The 15,331-nt window shown below is 40.9% G+C and overlaps 1 protein-coding gene across 4 annotated transcripts in view; it reads left to right on the plus strand.

The window, feature by feature from the left end:
• The window catches only part of PCSK5 (proprotein convertase subtilisin/kexin type 5), a gene marked incomplete at its 3' end in the record, with an annotated part of 420,910 nt that overhangs the window by 150,784 nt on the left and 254,795 nt on the right, over nucleotides 1-15,331 (plus strand). For all 4 annotated transcript variants that reach the window (XM_081103066.1, XM_081103067.1, XM_081103068.1 and 1 more), the window contains exons 6-7: nucleotides 3,933-4,021; nucleotides 7,546-7,718. In XM_081103066.1, the coding sequence (XP_080959192.1) occupies nucleotides 3,933-4,021; nucleotides 7,546-7,718 (262 nt within the window). The remainder of the gene's footprint in view (nucleotides 1-3,932; nucleotides 4,022-7,545; nucleotides 7,719-15,331) is intronic.

Below are 15,331 nucleotides of genomic sequence, written 5' to 3' on the forward strand. Positions count from 1 at the left end.
AGCGGTTGGGAGCTTCAGTAACCCGCCAGCCTAAAAACAGCCCTCAGCCCCTCACCCAGACTGGCCAGGCACCCCAGTGGGGACCCCCACCCTGAAGGGTGTGTGACCAGCTGCAAACAGCCATCATCCCCTCACCCAGGCTGGCCAGGCACCCCAGTGGGGACCACCACCCTGATCCAAGACACCCTTCAGTGCAAACCAGCCGGCCCCCACCTATGCACCAGGCCTCTATCCTATATAGTAAAAGGGTAATATGCCTCCCAGCACCGGGATCAGCGGAGCTGAGAGGCCTCCCGGCACCGGGATCAGTGTGACAGGGGGCAGTGCCCAAACCCCCTAATCACCCTGCGGCTCTGTGTTTGAAAGGGGGCGGGGCCACAACCTCCCTATCTGCCCTGCTCTGTTCGTAACAGGGGAAGGCGCCCCAACCCCCTGATCGGCCCTGCTCTGTGGGTGATAGAGGGAGGCGCCCCAACCACCCCCCACGGGCCCTGCTCTGTGTGTGATGGGGTAGAGCCATAAGCTCCCCATCGGCCCTGCCCTGAGTGTGACAGGGAGCGGTGCCCCAACCGCCTGATCGGCCCTGCTCTGTGCGTGACAGGGGGGAGCTCCCCAACCCCCTGATCGACCCTGCTCTGTGTGTGACAGGATACGGAGCCCCAACCCCCCTGATGGGCCCTGCTCTTTGAGTGACAGGGGGCAGCTCCCCAACCCCCTGATTGGCCCTGCTCTGTGTGTGACAGGGGGTGGCGCCGCAACCTCCCCATCGACCCTGCCTTGAGTGTGACAGGGGGAGGTGCCCCAACCCCCCAATCAGCCCTACCCTGAGCATGACTGAGGGTGGCATCGCAACCTCCTGATCCGCCCTGCTCTGTGCATGATAGGTGGTGGCGCCCCAACTCCCCAATCAGCCCTGCTCTGAGCCCGACCGGGGGCTGCACCTAGGGATTGGGCCTGCCCTCTGCCACCCGGGAGCAGGCCTAAGCCAGCAGGTCATTATCTCCCAAGGGGTCCCAGACTGCGAGAGGGCACAGGCCAGGCTCCCTCTCCCCACCGAGTGCACAAATTTTTGTGCACCGGGCCTCTAGTATACCTATAATCACAGGGACTCATGTGTCAAGAGATGGGTAACCCCAGAGTTAAAACATTCTGAAGTCTCTATTATTTGAGAAAAGTTGAAAAAAGCATTGCTGACTCTAGACTCTTTGATGTTAGGTGCCCATGACCAAATATCTAGGATAACCACTAAATAATAGAATGTTTAACATCCAAACTAGTAAAAGTGGAAAATATACATGGATATATTAATAGATACAGTCACTGTACGTGGACTAAGTCTTGGTTAAAGACAAAGTTAGTTAGCCTAGCTTGAAAAAAAGATTACACTCTATTTATAAGAGATATAACTAATCTGAACACAGAATGTTTGAAAGTAAAAGGAGCAAACGGGTAAAAAAAACTTAAATATTAATCAGATATTTTTATCTTAGAGCCATAAAGTGTTACTACATATTTATAAATGGTTTACATCATTTAATATATTACTTAATAGATTAAATAATTCCATCCTAAATGCATAAAAATCAATAGTACTGCAAAGAACATTAACAAATTTGCAATATAATGAACAAGCTTGACATAATGGATTTACAAAGAACAATTGAAGGATATACACCCTTTCAAGCATATGGGACATTTATAAAAATTGATCGCATACTTAGCCATGTGTGAATCTCATAAAATTAGAACAGTTGCTTCATAAACACTATAATAACAAAGAAATCAAACTGTTGACTGATATCAGAAACATAACTGAATACCCATATACATTTGAAATTTTAAATCCTACTTCTAAATAAAATAACCCATGGGCCAGAGTAAACTAGAACAAAACTAAAAACAAAAATCCACGTTGCAATAGCACTTGCAGTAATTAAAACAGACACAATAAAGTACATCCTGGCTGGTGGCTCAGTTGGAGGTTTCGGGTTCGATTCTCAGGTTGTCCATCTCTCTCTTCCTCTCTCTCTCCAAAAATCAGTAGAAACAGATTTTTGGGTGAGGATTAAATAATAATAACTTAAAAAATTTTAATCATAGGGGATAAAAAGCTAAGCAACGAGATACCATTTTTCATGTTAGATCGGCAAGAATGAAAAAGATTGAAAAACTAATAATAGGGATTTATGTACATAGGGGTTTGTCCAGATTTTTCTCCATCCTTCATATTGTCATTCAATTTAGCTTATGGTCTTTCTTTTTTTATTTTTTGCCATGCACAAAATTTGATGATTTGTAGTAATAATTGTTACTTCTTGCAGTTTTTATGAGGCTTGGTTATATTACTTTCATCTGCTGTTAACAGTGTGACAATATATTCTCTATTCTTTGATCCAGTAATTCCACGTCTAAGAATTTGTCACGAGGTATAAAATGATATATATACTTGAGACTGTTCTTTATAGCCTTGTTAATATTCTTGAAAAACTGGGCAAATTTCTACGAGTAGAGGAATAAAGGGCTTGTTAAAGAGACTGCGGTGTGTGTGTGTGTATACTTATATAGATATAGTTCAAAAGATTATGTAGTACAAGACTACCCTTTTAAGTTATATATACATTAATATTTACATAGAAATATATGCATGACATACTGAGTGGGAAAAGCAGGATATGTGTAAACTGTGTACCTCGAAGATGTAAGCAGTAACTTGTTAATAGTTGCACAGACTGTAGCCCATATCCCTGGAGAGGTGTGGTCTGAGGCACCTGTGCTGTAAAATAAAAAGCGCTAAAATGGAATTTGTGGGGGCTGAGTTTTAGTCACTCTTTGGCTGCTCTTGACAGATTTCTTTACAAATCAGGGCCTCCTTCTTTAAAAATGAGGGAAGGGCGACGGGCGTGGGACTTCATTAGCCATGACAAATAGGCCACAAGGGTTGTCGCATCCTCTCCTGCCGCCACAGCTGATGCTGGTCATCAATTTTAGTGTCCTCTCTCTGGGCTCAGCTACGCCTTGGAATTCTCAGCACCTAAAAGGGCTTTAGGCGACCTTTTCCGAGCAGGTTGTCCTTTACGTTTGAGACTTCTTTCTCATCCTTGGATAAGATGATCTTAGAAGTCTTTTCAGCTAAAAGAATGTTTTTGACCAAGGAACTAAGTTATTGTGGCAAGAAATAACAGGGATTATCTTTCAGGGGGAAAAAGTTTAGTTTTCTAGAAGACACATTTTTTAACGCAGTAAAATGATGAAATAACTTTTGATAATATATTTTAGTAAATAAGATATTTCAACATGTCATTGTTATAAAACAATTATTAATGGGATATTTCATGTTCTTGGTATTTCATATAAAATCTTTTTGAAATACAGTGTGTATTTTCAGCAATCCGATTTTAGGTGATGAATTCCCATTGGAGATACTTGATCTGTATTTAAATTTATAGTTAAAAAAGTAGAGTCTCATACTAACATTCTTGAGTTTTCTAAGAATTGAATTGAGGACTAGTTTTTAATCCAGTTAAAATGAAATTAAATTAAAGATTAAGATAAAGTCAAACTGAGGGAAGGGCGGTGGGCGTGGGACATTTCAAGTACCCAGTGGCCACATACGGCTGGGGGTTACTTATTGACAGTGGTACTTTAAAGAATACAAAGAAACGTACAGTCTGATTTTAGCCTTCAAGGAAATTTTCTAGTTGAGAAAGCAAGATATCAAAAATAAACATATCAGGAATCTAATCCAAAGCAGAATGTAATTAAGTGCTAAACATTTTCTGCAGGCAGATTAAGTACTACTTGGGTAGGATGTTGCAGGAAAACCCCAGCTTGGTACATTCCTCAGCACTTTGGAGCCTGAATGGTAGCTGTGATGTGTGGACTTGGTGAGAATGGAGTGTCTTACTTAGAAAGTGTGTGTGTTCTCCCTGCAGGCATGGGACCCGCTGTGCTGGAGAAGTGGCAGCCGCAGCAAACAACTCTCACTGCACAGTCGGAATTGCTTTCAATGCCAAGATCGGAGGTATGGGAAACAAACTTATGTGGCTGTAGAAGTGAGCCAAGAGCTCTCGCGCTAACTGATTTTCAGAACCCCTTTTTGAACAGGCATATGTTTGCATAATAATGTTCAACTGTTGCTGACAGCAAAATGACCATGTTAACATGTGTTACTGCATACAGTTAAAGACTTCAGAAGCTGTCCCCCTCAACGTATTGTCCAATACATTAAACAAGGTTGTCCAGTACTGAAAATGGTGTCATTGACATCTGTAAAGAACTATACAACCGGTGCTTGAGTCAGAAAGAACTAATAATAGAAACACCAGGCCAGGCTATAATATCTCTGTGGGAAGAATGATTTGAAATTATGTTAAAGCAGAATATCTATTCTTTCCCTCTTCTTTAGGCTTTATAAACATGGCCTTTTAATTGCAATGAAAATGGTAAATGGCAAAAACTCCTTTTGCAGTTCCATAATGTAGTAAGACTGTTCTCACTAATAATTTCATAGTATATGCACACACATGCACTAGCCTAAATATACATAAGCTTACTACAAGGATCCAAGCACAGCACTTTAAATCCAGGCATTAATAAAAGCAGCCACTTAACTTGTTCCACTTGTAGTCATCATTGTTAGTACAGCCTGGTGCCACAGCCACATGCAGATGGAAGAAAACATTGTAAGAGATGGTCTAGTTAGCGGCTTTGAAGGTGTCCCCTGGTGGGGTCTCTTAAAAGGGTGTCATGAGATAAATGGAACCAGGATGACATCTTTGTTTCCAATACACTATTTGTTTACGAAAGGTAAAGAAGGTTGGACCTAAAAAAATAAAAACAACCGTTCTTTCTAGGATAAAGATAGAGATCTTCTGAGGTATTTGGGATGGACAGTGACGGTGCTGAGAAAAGGCTTTCAGAGACTACCTTGAATGTCAATCCTCAGTAAATTGGACCTGTCCCTCTCCTGTTTCACACTGAATTCCTAGAGCATGGTAGCGTGTTGGCAGCAGTTAGAGGACCCTGAGAGCCTCTGCTGTGTGTCAAAGAGAAGACAGGTTCAAGGAGGAGCTAGGAGAGGAGACACAGACTTCCCCTAAAGAATCCTAAGGGTCTGGGAGGCCCCTGCTCTTCTCATGAGAATCGCATGACTCCAGGGGCTGCCCGGTTCATCCTCCTTGCTCTCCAGGCCACACACAGCTCTTACATACACAGACACACGCCCTCGTCCCTGTCATTGCTCTCCAGTGCTGACCAGCACTCACTGACCTTGAGGGAATGAAGAAAGGAACTTGTGAACCCTCCCAGATAAGCTGCTGGCTGACCCACCTGAACAAGGACCCTCAGTAAAAAAAGGAATGTATGGTGGCCGGCCGCCATGGCTCATTGGTTGAGCATCGACCTGTGTACCAGGAGGTCACAGTTTGATTCCCGGTCAGGGCACATGCCTGGGTTGCGGGCTTGATCCCAGTGTGGGGCGTGCAGGAGGCAAGCCGATCAATGATTTTCTCTCATCAGTGATGTGTCTATCTCTCTCTCCCTCTCCCTTTCTGAAATCAATAAAAAAATACGTATTTTTTTTTTAAAAAAAAGGAATGTATGGCAATGACTCACAAATGTCCCATCATCCTGAAAACAGGACCATTTTGAATTATAAATTGAAACCCTACACCCAAGGAATGAAGGCTTGTAGTCAGATGAAGAAAAAGCAATCTTTCCTCCTTAAACTTGAAGGCACAAAATTCTTATTTGTCAGTTTTTGATCAAGAAATTAATATTACCCTATAGATATTATTTTATCCTACATTTAGTGTGCGCACACACATGGACTTCACACACTCCTGCATGTTGGCATTTAGAAATCCTGGTTAGTCCAGTGCTAATTTCAGACCTCCACCTATCAGTAAAATCGTTTCATTGTATGCTTTTACACAGATAGTAAGAATATGAAGTAGTTCGTCTTTCTTTGGTAAAAACCACACAGATGAATTTTGAATATTCATGTCAAGTGAAAACCATTGGCTTCTTAGGACCCAGCCCTTGCAGAGCACCATGCTGGGTAGTCTGTTCCCACGGAGACTGTGGACAGACTTTCTAAATATAGTTCCCATTTCCTAACTTTTAAAGGGACTGTTCATAACCTTTGTTCCCCACATCACCTGTTTCTTTAAAAATCCTTAAGAAGCCAAAAGTCTGGAGGAAAAGACAGTTGAGATGTAACAACCAAATCCCATGTCTTTAGGGATGCTTTGGGGAATTTTAATATTGACAGGGTATTTCTTTCTGTTTTTGAGTAAAAAGTATGAAAGGATAAATGTCATATTTGCCATGTAACTTAAGATGGCTCAGCTCAATATGTATATTTTTAGATGAAGAAAATGTGGCAAAAATGTTAACAGTTGTCTACTAGTGGTTGGATCAGTAGTTATTGTCATTCTTTCTATTTTTCTGTGTTTGTAAGTTTTATAGTTAAAAGTTAAGCACCTTTGACAACACAAAGAAGGTACAGTTTCTTAAAGAACATTTTTATTTCCTACCACAAGTTCCACCTCAGACCCCATAGTATCTAACACTACCTGATGTGGGGTTTTGTTACTTAATGCCCATTTAGTGGTAATCAATACAAACTTGAAGTCCTACCAGATAACAGCGTTTTTCCTAAGGAGTGAATTTGGGCTGTAGAGAGATATTCTTAAAATAATACAGTGTCTCGGTGATGGTATTTGGCTTAAGCCGAAGAACTTTTTAGCTCACAATTATTTGTTGTGTGTCTCCAAAATACAAGGAAAGCCTGGCATATGACGTATAACTTATGTTTGAATATCTGTGTCTAGTTTCGCAAATTAAGGTTAATAATAAATTCCTATCTGTCTGGTGGGAATATACTTAAATGAAGATTAATGGCTATACATTGCTAAAACCTTGTGAGAATTATTTGATGTCTTACATGCACAGAACGCATTCTCATTTATTATTTGACTTATAAATAACTTGGCAAAGAAGTGATATATTAAATCCACATCAGTCTCTCAGACTCGGAGATAATATTAAGTATGGAGGAAACTGGACCAACCTGACTTGGCAGCTTTCCAAGTTTTGTAAGCCTGCCAAGGTCAGAATGCTTTCTACCAATTATGAACACAAGTGATCTAATGAAGAGAAGGTTAGGGAAGATGGATTGCTGGAGGCTCTCTTTGACAACCACTTGATTAAGACAAGGATAAAGAGAAGGGAGAGATGATGGAAACCTCGGAAAAGAGAACAATAGCTACGAAAGATTTTAAAAAGTTTTGCTCTTTAAAAAAATAAGTAAATAATTTTTAAACAAGAGAAGTTTTGCTCTTTTACATGCACTGTAACTTCCTTTCTTCCCAAGAAAGCTTTGGAAGAAATCTGAATTGTCTTCTGGGGAAAATATGCTCACTCAAGTGTTGATTAAAAAGATTATTCTCCCCCCCCCCGCCCCCCCCAATGCTGTAACCGCAGCAAGTCTTGGGTTGTTTGGGTGTAAGCCTCTAATGAAGCTACTTCCTGTCTGTCCCCAAGGAGTCCGAATGCTGGATGGGGATGTGACAGACATGGTGGAGGCGAAGTCAGTCAGCTTCAACCCCCAGCACGTGCACATCTACAGCGCCAGCTGGGGCCCCGATGACGACGGCAAGACCGTGGACGGCCCAGCTCCACTCACCCGGCAGGCCTTTGAAAACGGCGTCAGAATGGTAGGTTTCCTGCTGCATCAGTGGAGGGTGATTCTCACGTGAAGCCACCTGTGAAACGGGGGGTTCTGATCCCCCAGTTCAGAGGGTTAGGTGCAGCTCATAGATGGAGCTAGGACACAGGTTAATGGAAAGAGATGCAGAAGCTTTGGGATTGGATGTTCTATCTGTTCTGCAAATGAGTTAAATAATAGTTTCCCTTGACAAGAACAGAGGTGTTGCCTGGCCAGTATTGCTTAGTGGTTGAGCGTGGAGGTCATGGTTCGATTCCTGGTCAGGGCACATGCCCGGGTTGCCGGCTCGGTCCTCTGTGTGGAGCGTGCAGGAAGCAGCCAATCAATCATTCTCTCTATTCATTGATGTTTCTCTCTCTCTCTCCCTTTCCCTTCCTCTCTGAAATCAATAAAAAGTGTATATATATATATATATATATATATATATATATATATATATATTAAAAAAGGACAGGTATATTTGGACACTTAAATTTATTCAAAGGAAATACATTCATTTATATGTTAATGTTACATTTGGAGAAATAAATTCCTCGGACTGAGATTCAGAAGTGGAGATATTGAAACTCTCCATTTCGTGTGCATAGATCATCCAGCAATGCCTGTCTAAGTATCTCTCTTTTGCGATCCCTCGCCTAGTCCCACCTCTGTCCCAGGACAATATTATTTTTATGCTTGCCCCCAAGTTCCCTCCCTAACTGGGCAGCTTAACCCTTGAGGTCACTTGATTTCCTCGATTCCCCCCAAAACTGGCCACATAATCTAATGTAATAAAACATCTGCTTCAGATTATAGATCTTAAAAAATCCTGCTGCCTTCTAGTTACGTGAAAAATAAGGGTGCTGCGTGCATGTAATCATGGAAGGAGGTGGGGTCCCCAGAGCATCTCCTTTCTTGTTCTTTCTCATGAATGAAACTTTGGGCGACTTACAGCATCCATTTTAATCATGATCTGGGCCTAACCTTGCCTTTCATCATCATCTATCTCTCTCTTTTTTAATGTTGTTATTGATATTTTATAGAGAAACATCAACAAGAGAATTACATCATCAATCAGCTGCTTCCTGAAACCCCACCCCCCACCCCCAGGGGATCCAGCCTGAGGATAAGATTGTAGAGCAGGGGTGGGGAACATCATATGAGTCCCGGGAAATCATTTGGTCTGGCCCTGCCAAGGCATTAGGGGTCAGTTAATTAAATGTTTGACCAAATGCAACAGGCTAATTTTTAAGTTGATAATTTTGTATGGCCCACAAATGATGATATAAATACCAAATGGCTCTTTGCAGAAAAAGGTCCCCCACCCCTCTTTTAGAGGGGGGGTGGGGAAGGAGAGAGAAACATCAATGTGAGAAACATCAATTGGTTGCCTCCCATATGTGCCCCAACTAAGGATTGAACCCACTACCCAGGTGTATGCCCTGACCGGGAATCAAACCTGCAACCTTTTGGCGTATGGGATGATGCTCCAACCAACTGAGCCACCTGGCCAGGTCCTATGTGATAGTTTAAAATTGCTCTGGCCTATGAGGTTTTAGCTAAATCATCTACAAAAATATAACAATTGGAATTTATTTTTTCCATTAAATGTGTTGAACTCTCACTTTCCAGACAGTATAGATAAAGGAGTAAAGAAGGCATCTAAGTTTTATATGCAGGATATAAAAGTCCCAACATTCTAGCAACATGACACACATAGAAACAAGATTATTTGAGCTAAGGATAAGGGTCATCCTATATAATAAAAGGCTAATATGCAAATCAACCAAATGGCAGAATATCCGGTTGCTATGATGCGCACTGACCACCAGGGGGGCAGATGCTCAACGCAGGAGCTTCCCCCTAGTAGTCAGTGCACTCCCACAGGGGGAGCACCGCTCAGCCAGAAGCTGAGCTCACGGCTGGCAAGTGCAGCGGTGGCGGTGGTGGGAGCGCTAAGGATGTCCAACTGACGGATGTCCCTGGGGAGCGGGCCTAAGCTGTCAGTCGGACATCCCCTGAGGGCTCCCAGACTGTGAGAGGGCACAGGCCAGGCTGAGGGACCCCCCCCCCCATCCCAAGTGCATGAATTTTGTGTACCAGCCCTCTAGTGCAGTGGTTCTCAACCTGTGGGTCATGAGTCATTTGGGGGTTGAACGACCCTTTCACAGGGGTCACCTAAGACCATCAGAAAACACATAATTACATATTGTTTTTGTGATTAATCACTATGCTTTAATTATGTTCAATTTGTAACAATGAAAATACATCTTGCATATCAGGTATTTACATTATGATTCATAACAGTAGCAAAATTACAGTTATGAAGTAGCAATGAAAATAATTTTATGGTTGGGGGTCACCACAACATGAGGAACTATATTAAAGGGTCACAGCATTGGGAAGGTTGAGATCCACTGCTCTAGTGGATGAAATAAAACCGGTGACTGAGAGAGGACAGAGCTGCTGCTTTGGTTAGGAAGGTGGAAAGTCTTCTTTGAGGAAGTGATGCATGAATGGAGACATAAATGATAAAGGCCAATCATGTGAAGAAATGTGGAAGGAATGTTCTGTGCAGAAGGAATGGCAAGAGCAAAGCCCTGGGAGTGGAAAATGGTGTGGGAGACTCACAGAACTGAATGTGACTTTGGACTTTGGGAGCATCGTGGACAAAAAGCCGGCAGAGAGAGATGGGTTGGAGAGAGGCAGGGGCCAGCTCAGCAGCGTCTCTATACCATGTAGGATGTTTGCATTTTATTCTGTCATAGAAAACCATTGGGGGTTTTCAGCAGAGTCCTGGCCTGGTGGGATGCACAATTTTAAAAGATCACTTCTCTGTAGAGAACGAATACGTGGGGTGAGGGATGGGGAGGCAAGAGTGGAAGGTGGAAATGGGCTAGCAAAGTTGATAATGAGTTGGACTAGGGTGGCAGCAATGTCAGGAGAACCCAGAGAGATTGGTGGCAAGAGAGAGACGCATGAGTATCAAGAGAGATTTTCACAAGGGAAATAAATACATTTTGCTCAGGGAGTCCAAGTATTGATTGCATCCATTCCTTCTTCTGGCTAATCAAAAAATGTGGCAAATATTGGATTTCAGAATGCTTTCTATTTGTTTCACTATAAGATAAGCATTTGGCTCAGTAGAACGTAACACTGTTTTTAAAGACTTTAACAAAATCAGAATTGATTCAATTTATAGCCCCTTTAGAATTAATGTACCAAAATTGCATTAAAGAAACTATGTTGAATAAACCGTGTCACAATTGACAACTTGCTACACTTTCAAAGGTTGCATTTTATGTGGTGCTGAGAAGCTATAAAATTAAGTGCAAGAATTAGTGGCATACAATTTGGGCTGCATACACTTGATGATGATGATGATGATGATGATGATGATGATGATGATGATACAGCAGAAAACATTTAACATTTGCCTTTCTATTATACTCTAGTCACTCGGTAAAGCCCTAAAATAGGTAACTTTTAATCTTCACAATAATCTTATGAGATAGATACTGTTCTCCACAATTTTACAGAAACTAGATATTCAGCAAAGCTAAAGAAGTCAGAACATGGGCCTCTAAGAAATCCAAAAAGTTTTTTTACATGTTGTCATTTCTATTGTATGTGTCACATCTGACCTCCTTTCTTCAGCTGTGGCCACATATTCTAGCTCTCCTCCTGTTACTATGGTGAATTAATTGCTCATGCTCTACCTTTGTCCACCTCCTCCATTTCTTCACTGATGCCACCCTTTCTCACTTCATCAGAGTTACTGCCCAATTAATTCTCTTCTCCTTCATCATCAGAATCTCCCTCTCAACTGCATTATTGCCATCCACACACATTCATACTATTAAACTCCTACCTCAAAAGAAAGCGAGGAGAATCCCTCTTCTGTCTCCTTGTATCCTTCCAATTATGGTCTCATTTCTCCTTTTCCCATTAGAACAAAATTCCTTGAAATCTTTGTTCATACTTGCCCTCTACAAGCTCTCTTCTTCCATTATCTCTTGATGCCACTACATCAGGGCTCTGACCTATCACTCCCCTGAAGCTGTTCTTGTCAAGGTCACAGTGACCTCCTTATGTAAAAACCCAGCGCTCTTGTCTGAACTCTCATATAATTTGTACTGACAAGGAGGCCTGCCTGCTGCTTCCCACCTACAATAGAACACACATGTACTCCCAACCCTTCAGAACCCCTTCTTGCCAATTATGGTCCTTCCTTTTATTTGTTATTATTTACTTGTTGATTAATTATCTCTTCCAGAAAAGCCTATAGTTTGACTCTTTTGTGCTCTGTGTATTCCAAGTACCTAAAACAGTGTCTGTTTAGGAGTTAGTGAACGAATGTATAAATGAATGTGTGGGTGATTTCCATGCCAGTGTGCTGCATATACTGAATGAATTTACTTAAGGATCACACTTGCATTGTTTTTGATTAATAATTTGGAAATAAATTAGCATATATGGTGTAGTCTGGTGATGAATGTACCAGACTCTGGAGTCATTCTCTGTTGGGTTCTGTTGCTCAAGTGAAGTAGCCTCTCTGAGGATTATTTTCTTCCTCTATAAAATGGAGCTAAGTGCTAGTAGTTACTTTTTAGGACTATTGTGAGGATTATGTGATTCATGCCTGTAAAATATGAGGCAGAGTTCCTGAAACATAGTAAAGTCTCTAATTCTGTTACAAATTTTAATCATTATCACTACTGTAAAGGCAAGGGTAGTGAAAGTGAAATACTGATTAATCATGCATAATACTGTAAAATGTCTTGATTGTTCGAAATCTCTGGGTTTAATCAAGTCCATACTGCTGAGTGATCCTTTGGGAAGGCAAATATATGAACTTGTGGTTATTATTAAGAAATAGACAAAATAAAGGGACAAACTATTCAAAAGGGTATTTTTAAAAATTTAACCCATAAGACACTAATTAATAAAATGCTAAAAACGAAGGGGGAGGAATTTTGCTGTCCAATTACTTGAGAAACACCACTCATTATACGCTCCCTTAGGAAATTTGAAAATATGTTAAAGGCTCTGAGAACTCCTGCAGTAAATTTTAACTTTATTTAATCCGTGTTCTAAAGCGTAAATACACAGAAGCTTTTATTTTCATGACTTTTTTTTTTGAATGGTTGTTAAATTAATTTTATTTTAAATTATTTGGCGCTCCTTTGTGAAAATTCAGCAAAACTCACTAGACTTTTAGAGTCAGAATGTTAGAACTGGAAGTAATTTTAGTGGCTGAGTTGCTTTTACCAACCTTTCTTTATGTATTTGCTTGTAGGTGTTATTACCATTGCCCATTCTCCCTTCCTACACTTGTGACTTCTTCTTTTCATCATCCTACTCATCCAATAAGTCTTTCTGTCCTTTGCTACTCCCTAAAAGTCTATGGAACCTGCCCTCTTGTCCTCACAGTGGGAACCACCATCTCTCATATAGATTTGGACACTAGCATCTTTCCACAACTTCCATCCTCCCAGCTTGAGCTTCAGCTTTCAAACTAGCATTATTCACACAGCCACCGAGGTATTTCTTACATGTAAATCTTCTTGTGTCATCTTATTAAAATTCATCACCACCCCCGGTGACCAACAGGGGACATTCTAAGCTTCTAAGGAGGGAACATTGACCTCTCACAATTTTACGAGGGGTCTCCGCATCACAATCTGACTTGTCATCTTGGGAAAGGACAGTTTAAAAGTCACTCTCATTCAAACTGACAGGATTCTACTTAGCATGGCGATCCTTTGGCCTGGCTCCTTGGTATACCTGGCCAAAACTTCCTGAGGGGGCAGTTCTAAATAGGAAAGCAATTTTATAAAGGAGGAGCCAGCCGACAATGTTTCCGATACGGGTGACCCAGGGTTTGGTGTCAGAATGAGAAGCTAATTGCCTAAAGTTTTCTTTGACAGAGTCTTCATTCATTCATTTATTCGTGATTGCATTTAGGAGACATTCCCTGGGCGGTGATAATATTCCTGTGCTAAGGTGACAGTGAAAGATGATTAACACTCAGCACTTGTCTTTGGGGAGCTCACCATGTAATGATGAATCGGTGTTCCAAGTAAGATGCAAGCAAACTCCCAAAGTCCCTTCAGTGAATAGATTCTGAGAAGCAATGAGGAGGACAGACTAAAACCACACAATAACAGAACTTACTGGGCGCAGCCTAGTAGCCTTGCAGTCATCTTTTTTGTCCCATTTGGGTTATAAAACTTGAATAATAATTGGTGCATTTGATATTCATCTGCAGGTATCTAATGCATTGACAACATTTCACAGTTTCCTGACAAATGTCTTTAATAATATCCTATAGAAAATGCTCAAAAAACTTGGAATCAAATATTTTCCTTTCTCATAATCAGAAAATCATATGTTAAGGTTACCAGTACGTCCCTTATTATTTTATTCCGTAAGTTTTTTTTGAAGTACCCATGACATGCTCTGATTTGATGTTAATCTTTTACTTGGAGAAATCATCTACCTCATTGTAGATATTGTAGGATCACAGCTTAGAGTGTTGGCTTTGTCATTTTATCTACAAGTAAACTTTCAATTCCACATCACTTTGAGCTTTTTAGATTTTGGGATTAAAGCATTCAAATGAATTCAAAACAGAACCAATGTCCAGGGGTGGGGAACAAAAGTAGGTGAAATCACAGTCACTGGCCCCTAAGTTCCTTGTTGGAACTGGGTCCTTTATCCCACTTTTCAATGTATTCAGGGGTCCATATGGAAACGGGGCAGTTGATGACCATCTATTGACACATACCTAGCTGTTGAGTCTCTTAGGAGGTCTGATTAGTATATGCCCTTCTCATCATCAATTTCCTTTTGATTCACCAGATTTTACAACTGATTGGATATTTAGAATATTTGCTGAAAGCACATGGTTGCTTCACAATCACAGATTGTCTCTACTACACACATGTGCAGTACACACATATTTCTGTACCCGTAAATAAAAGGCATGTGTTCATCAGGAGGAGGAGGAGGAGAAGGGGTGTAATGAGCTTGTATAATAAAAACAGTAGCAATAATCATAATAATCATAATAAAATGAACCTATTCCTTTTGGGAGGGATGTGTTTTTATCTGATATAGACACCCAGCTGTAACAGGATTGGTACCAGTTTACATTTTAATAAATGACAGATTGCTGTTAAATTGGTTGGCAAATGTTGTAAAACTTTGGAATGGTATACTGGTAGGCAAAGATAAACAAGAGAGTTTATTTCATGTTGGTTTCACTTAATGAAAATTGACTTTAACTGAGGTTTGTTTAAAGAACCCTCCCTGAGGAGCTAACTCTATGCGGACGGAACTGTTTAAGAGTTTTAACAGAGCTATGAAGTGACTTGCTAGTGGACCCAATAGAAGATTATCCATTTTGGAAACAAAGAAATATATATATGTCTTTCATAAATTCTGTAATCTTCACAAAGTTATCTGATAACCAGATGTCAGAGTTAGAGTACTCTGTTATTGTGAACTGGGATGCATTTCCACGGGAAAGAGCACAGATCTCTTCTAGTTTTGTGTCGGTGCAAATGTCGAAGATTTATTATCACCTTGTTTTCAGTTCTAGTTGAGGGATCCATTCTT

This window comes from Myotis nattereri, assembly GCF_964212035.1.
Source record: "Myotis nattereri genome assembly, chromosome: 12".
NCBI lineage: Eukaryota > Metazoa > Chordata > Mammalia > Chiroptera > Vespertilionidae > Myotis > Myotis nattereri.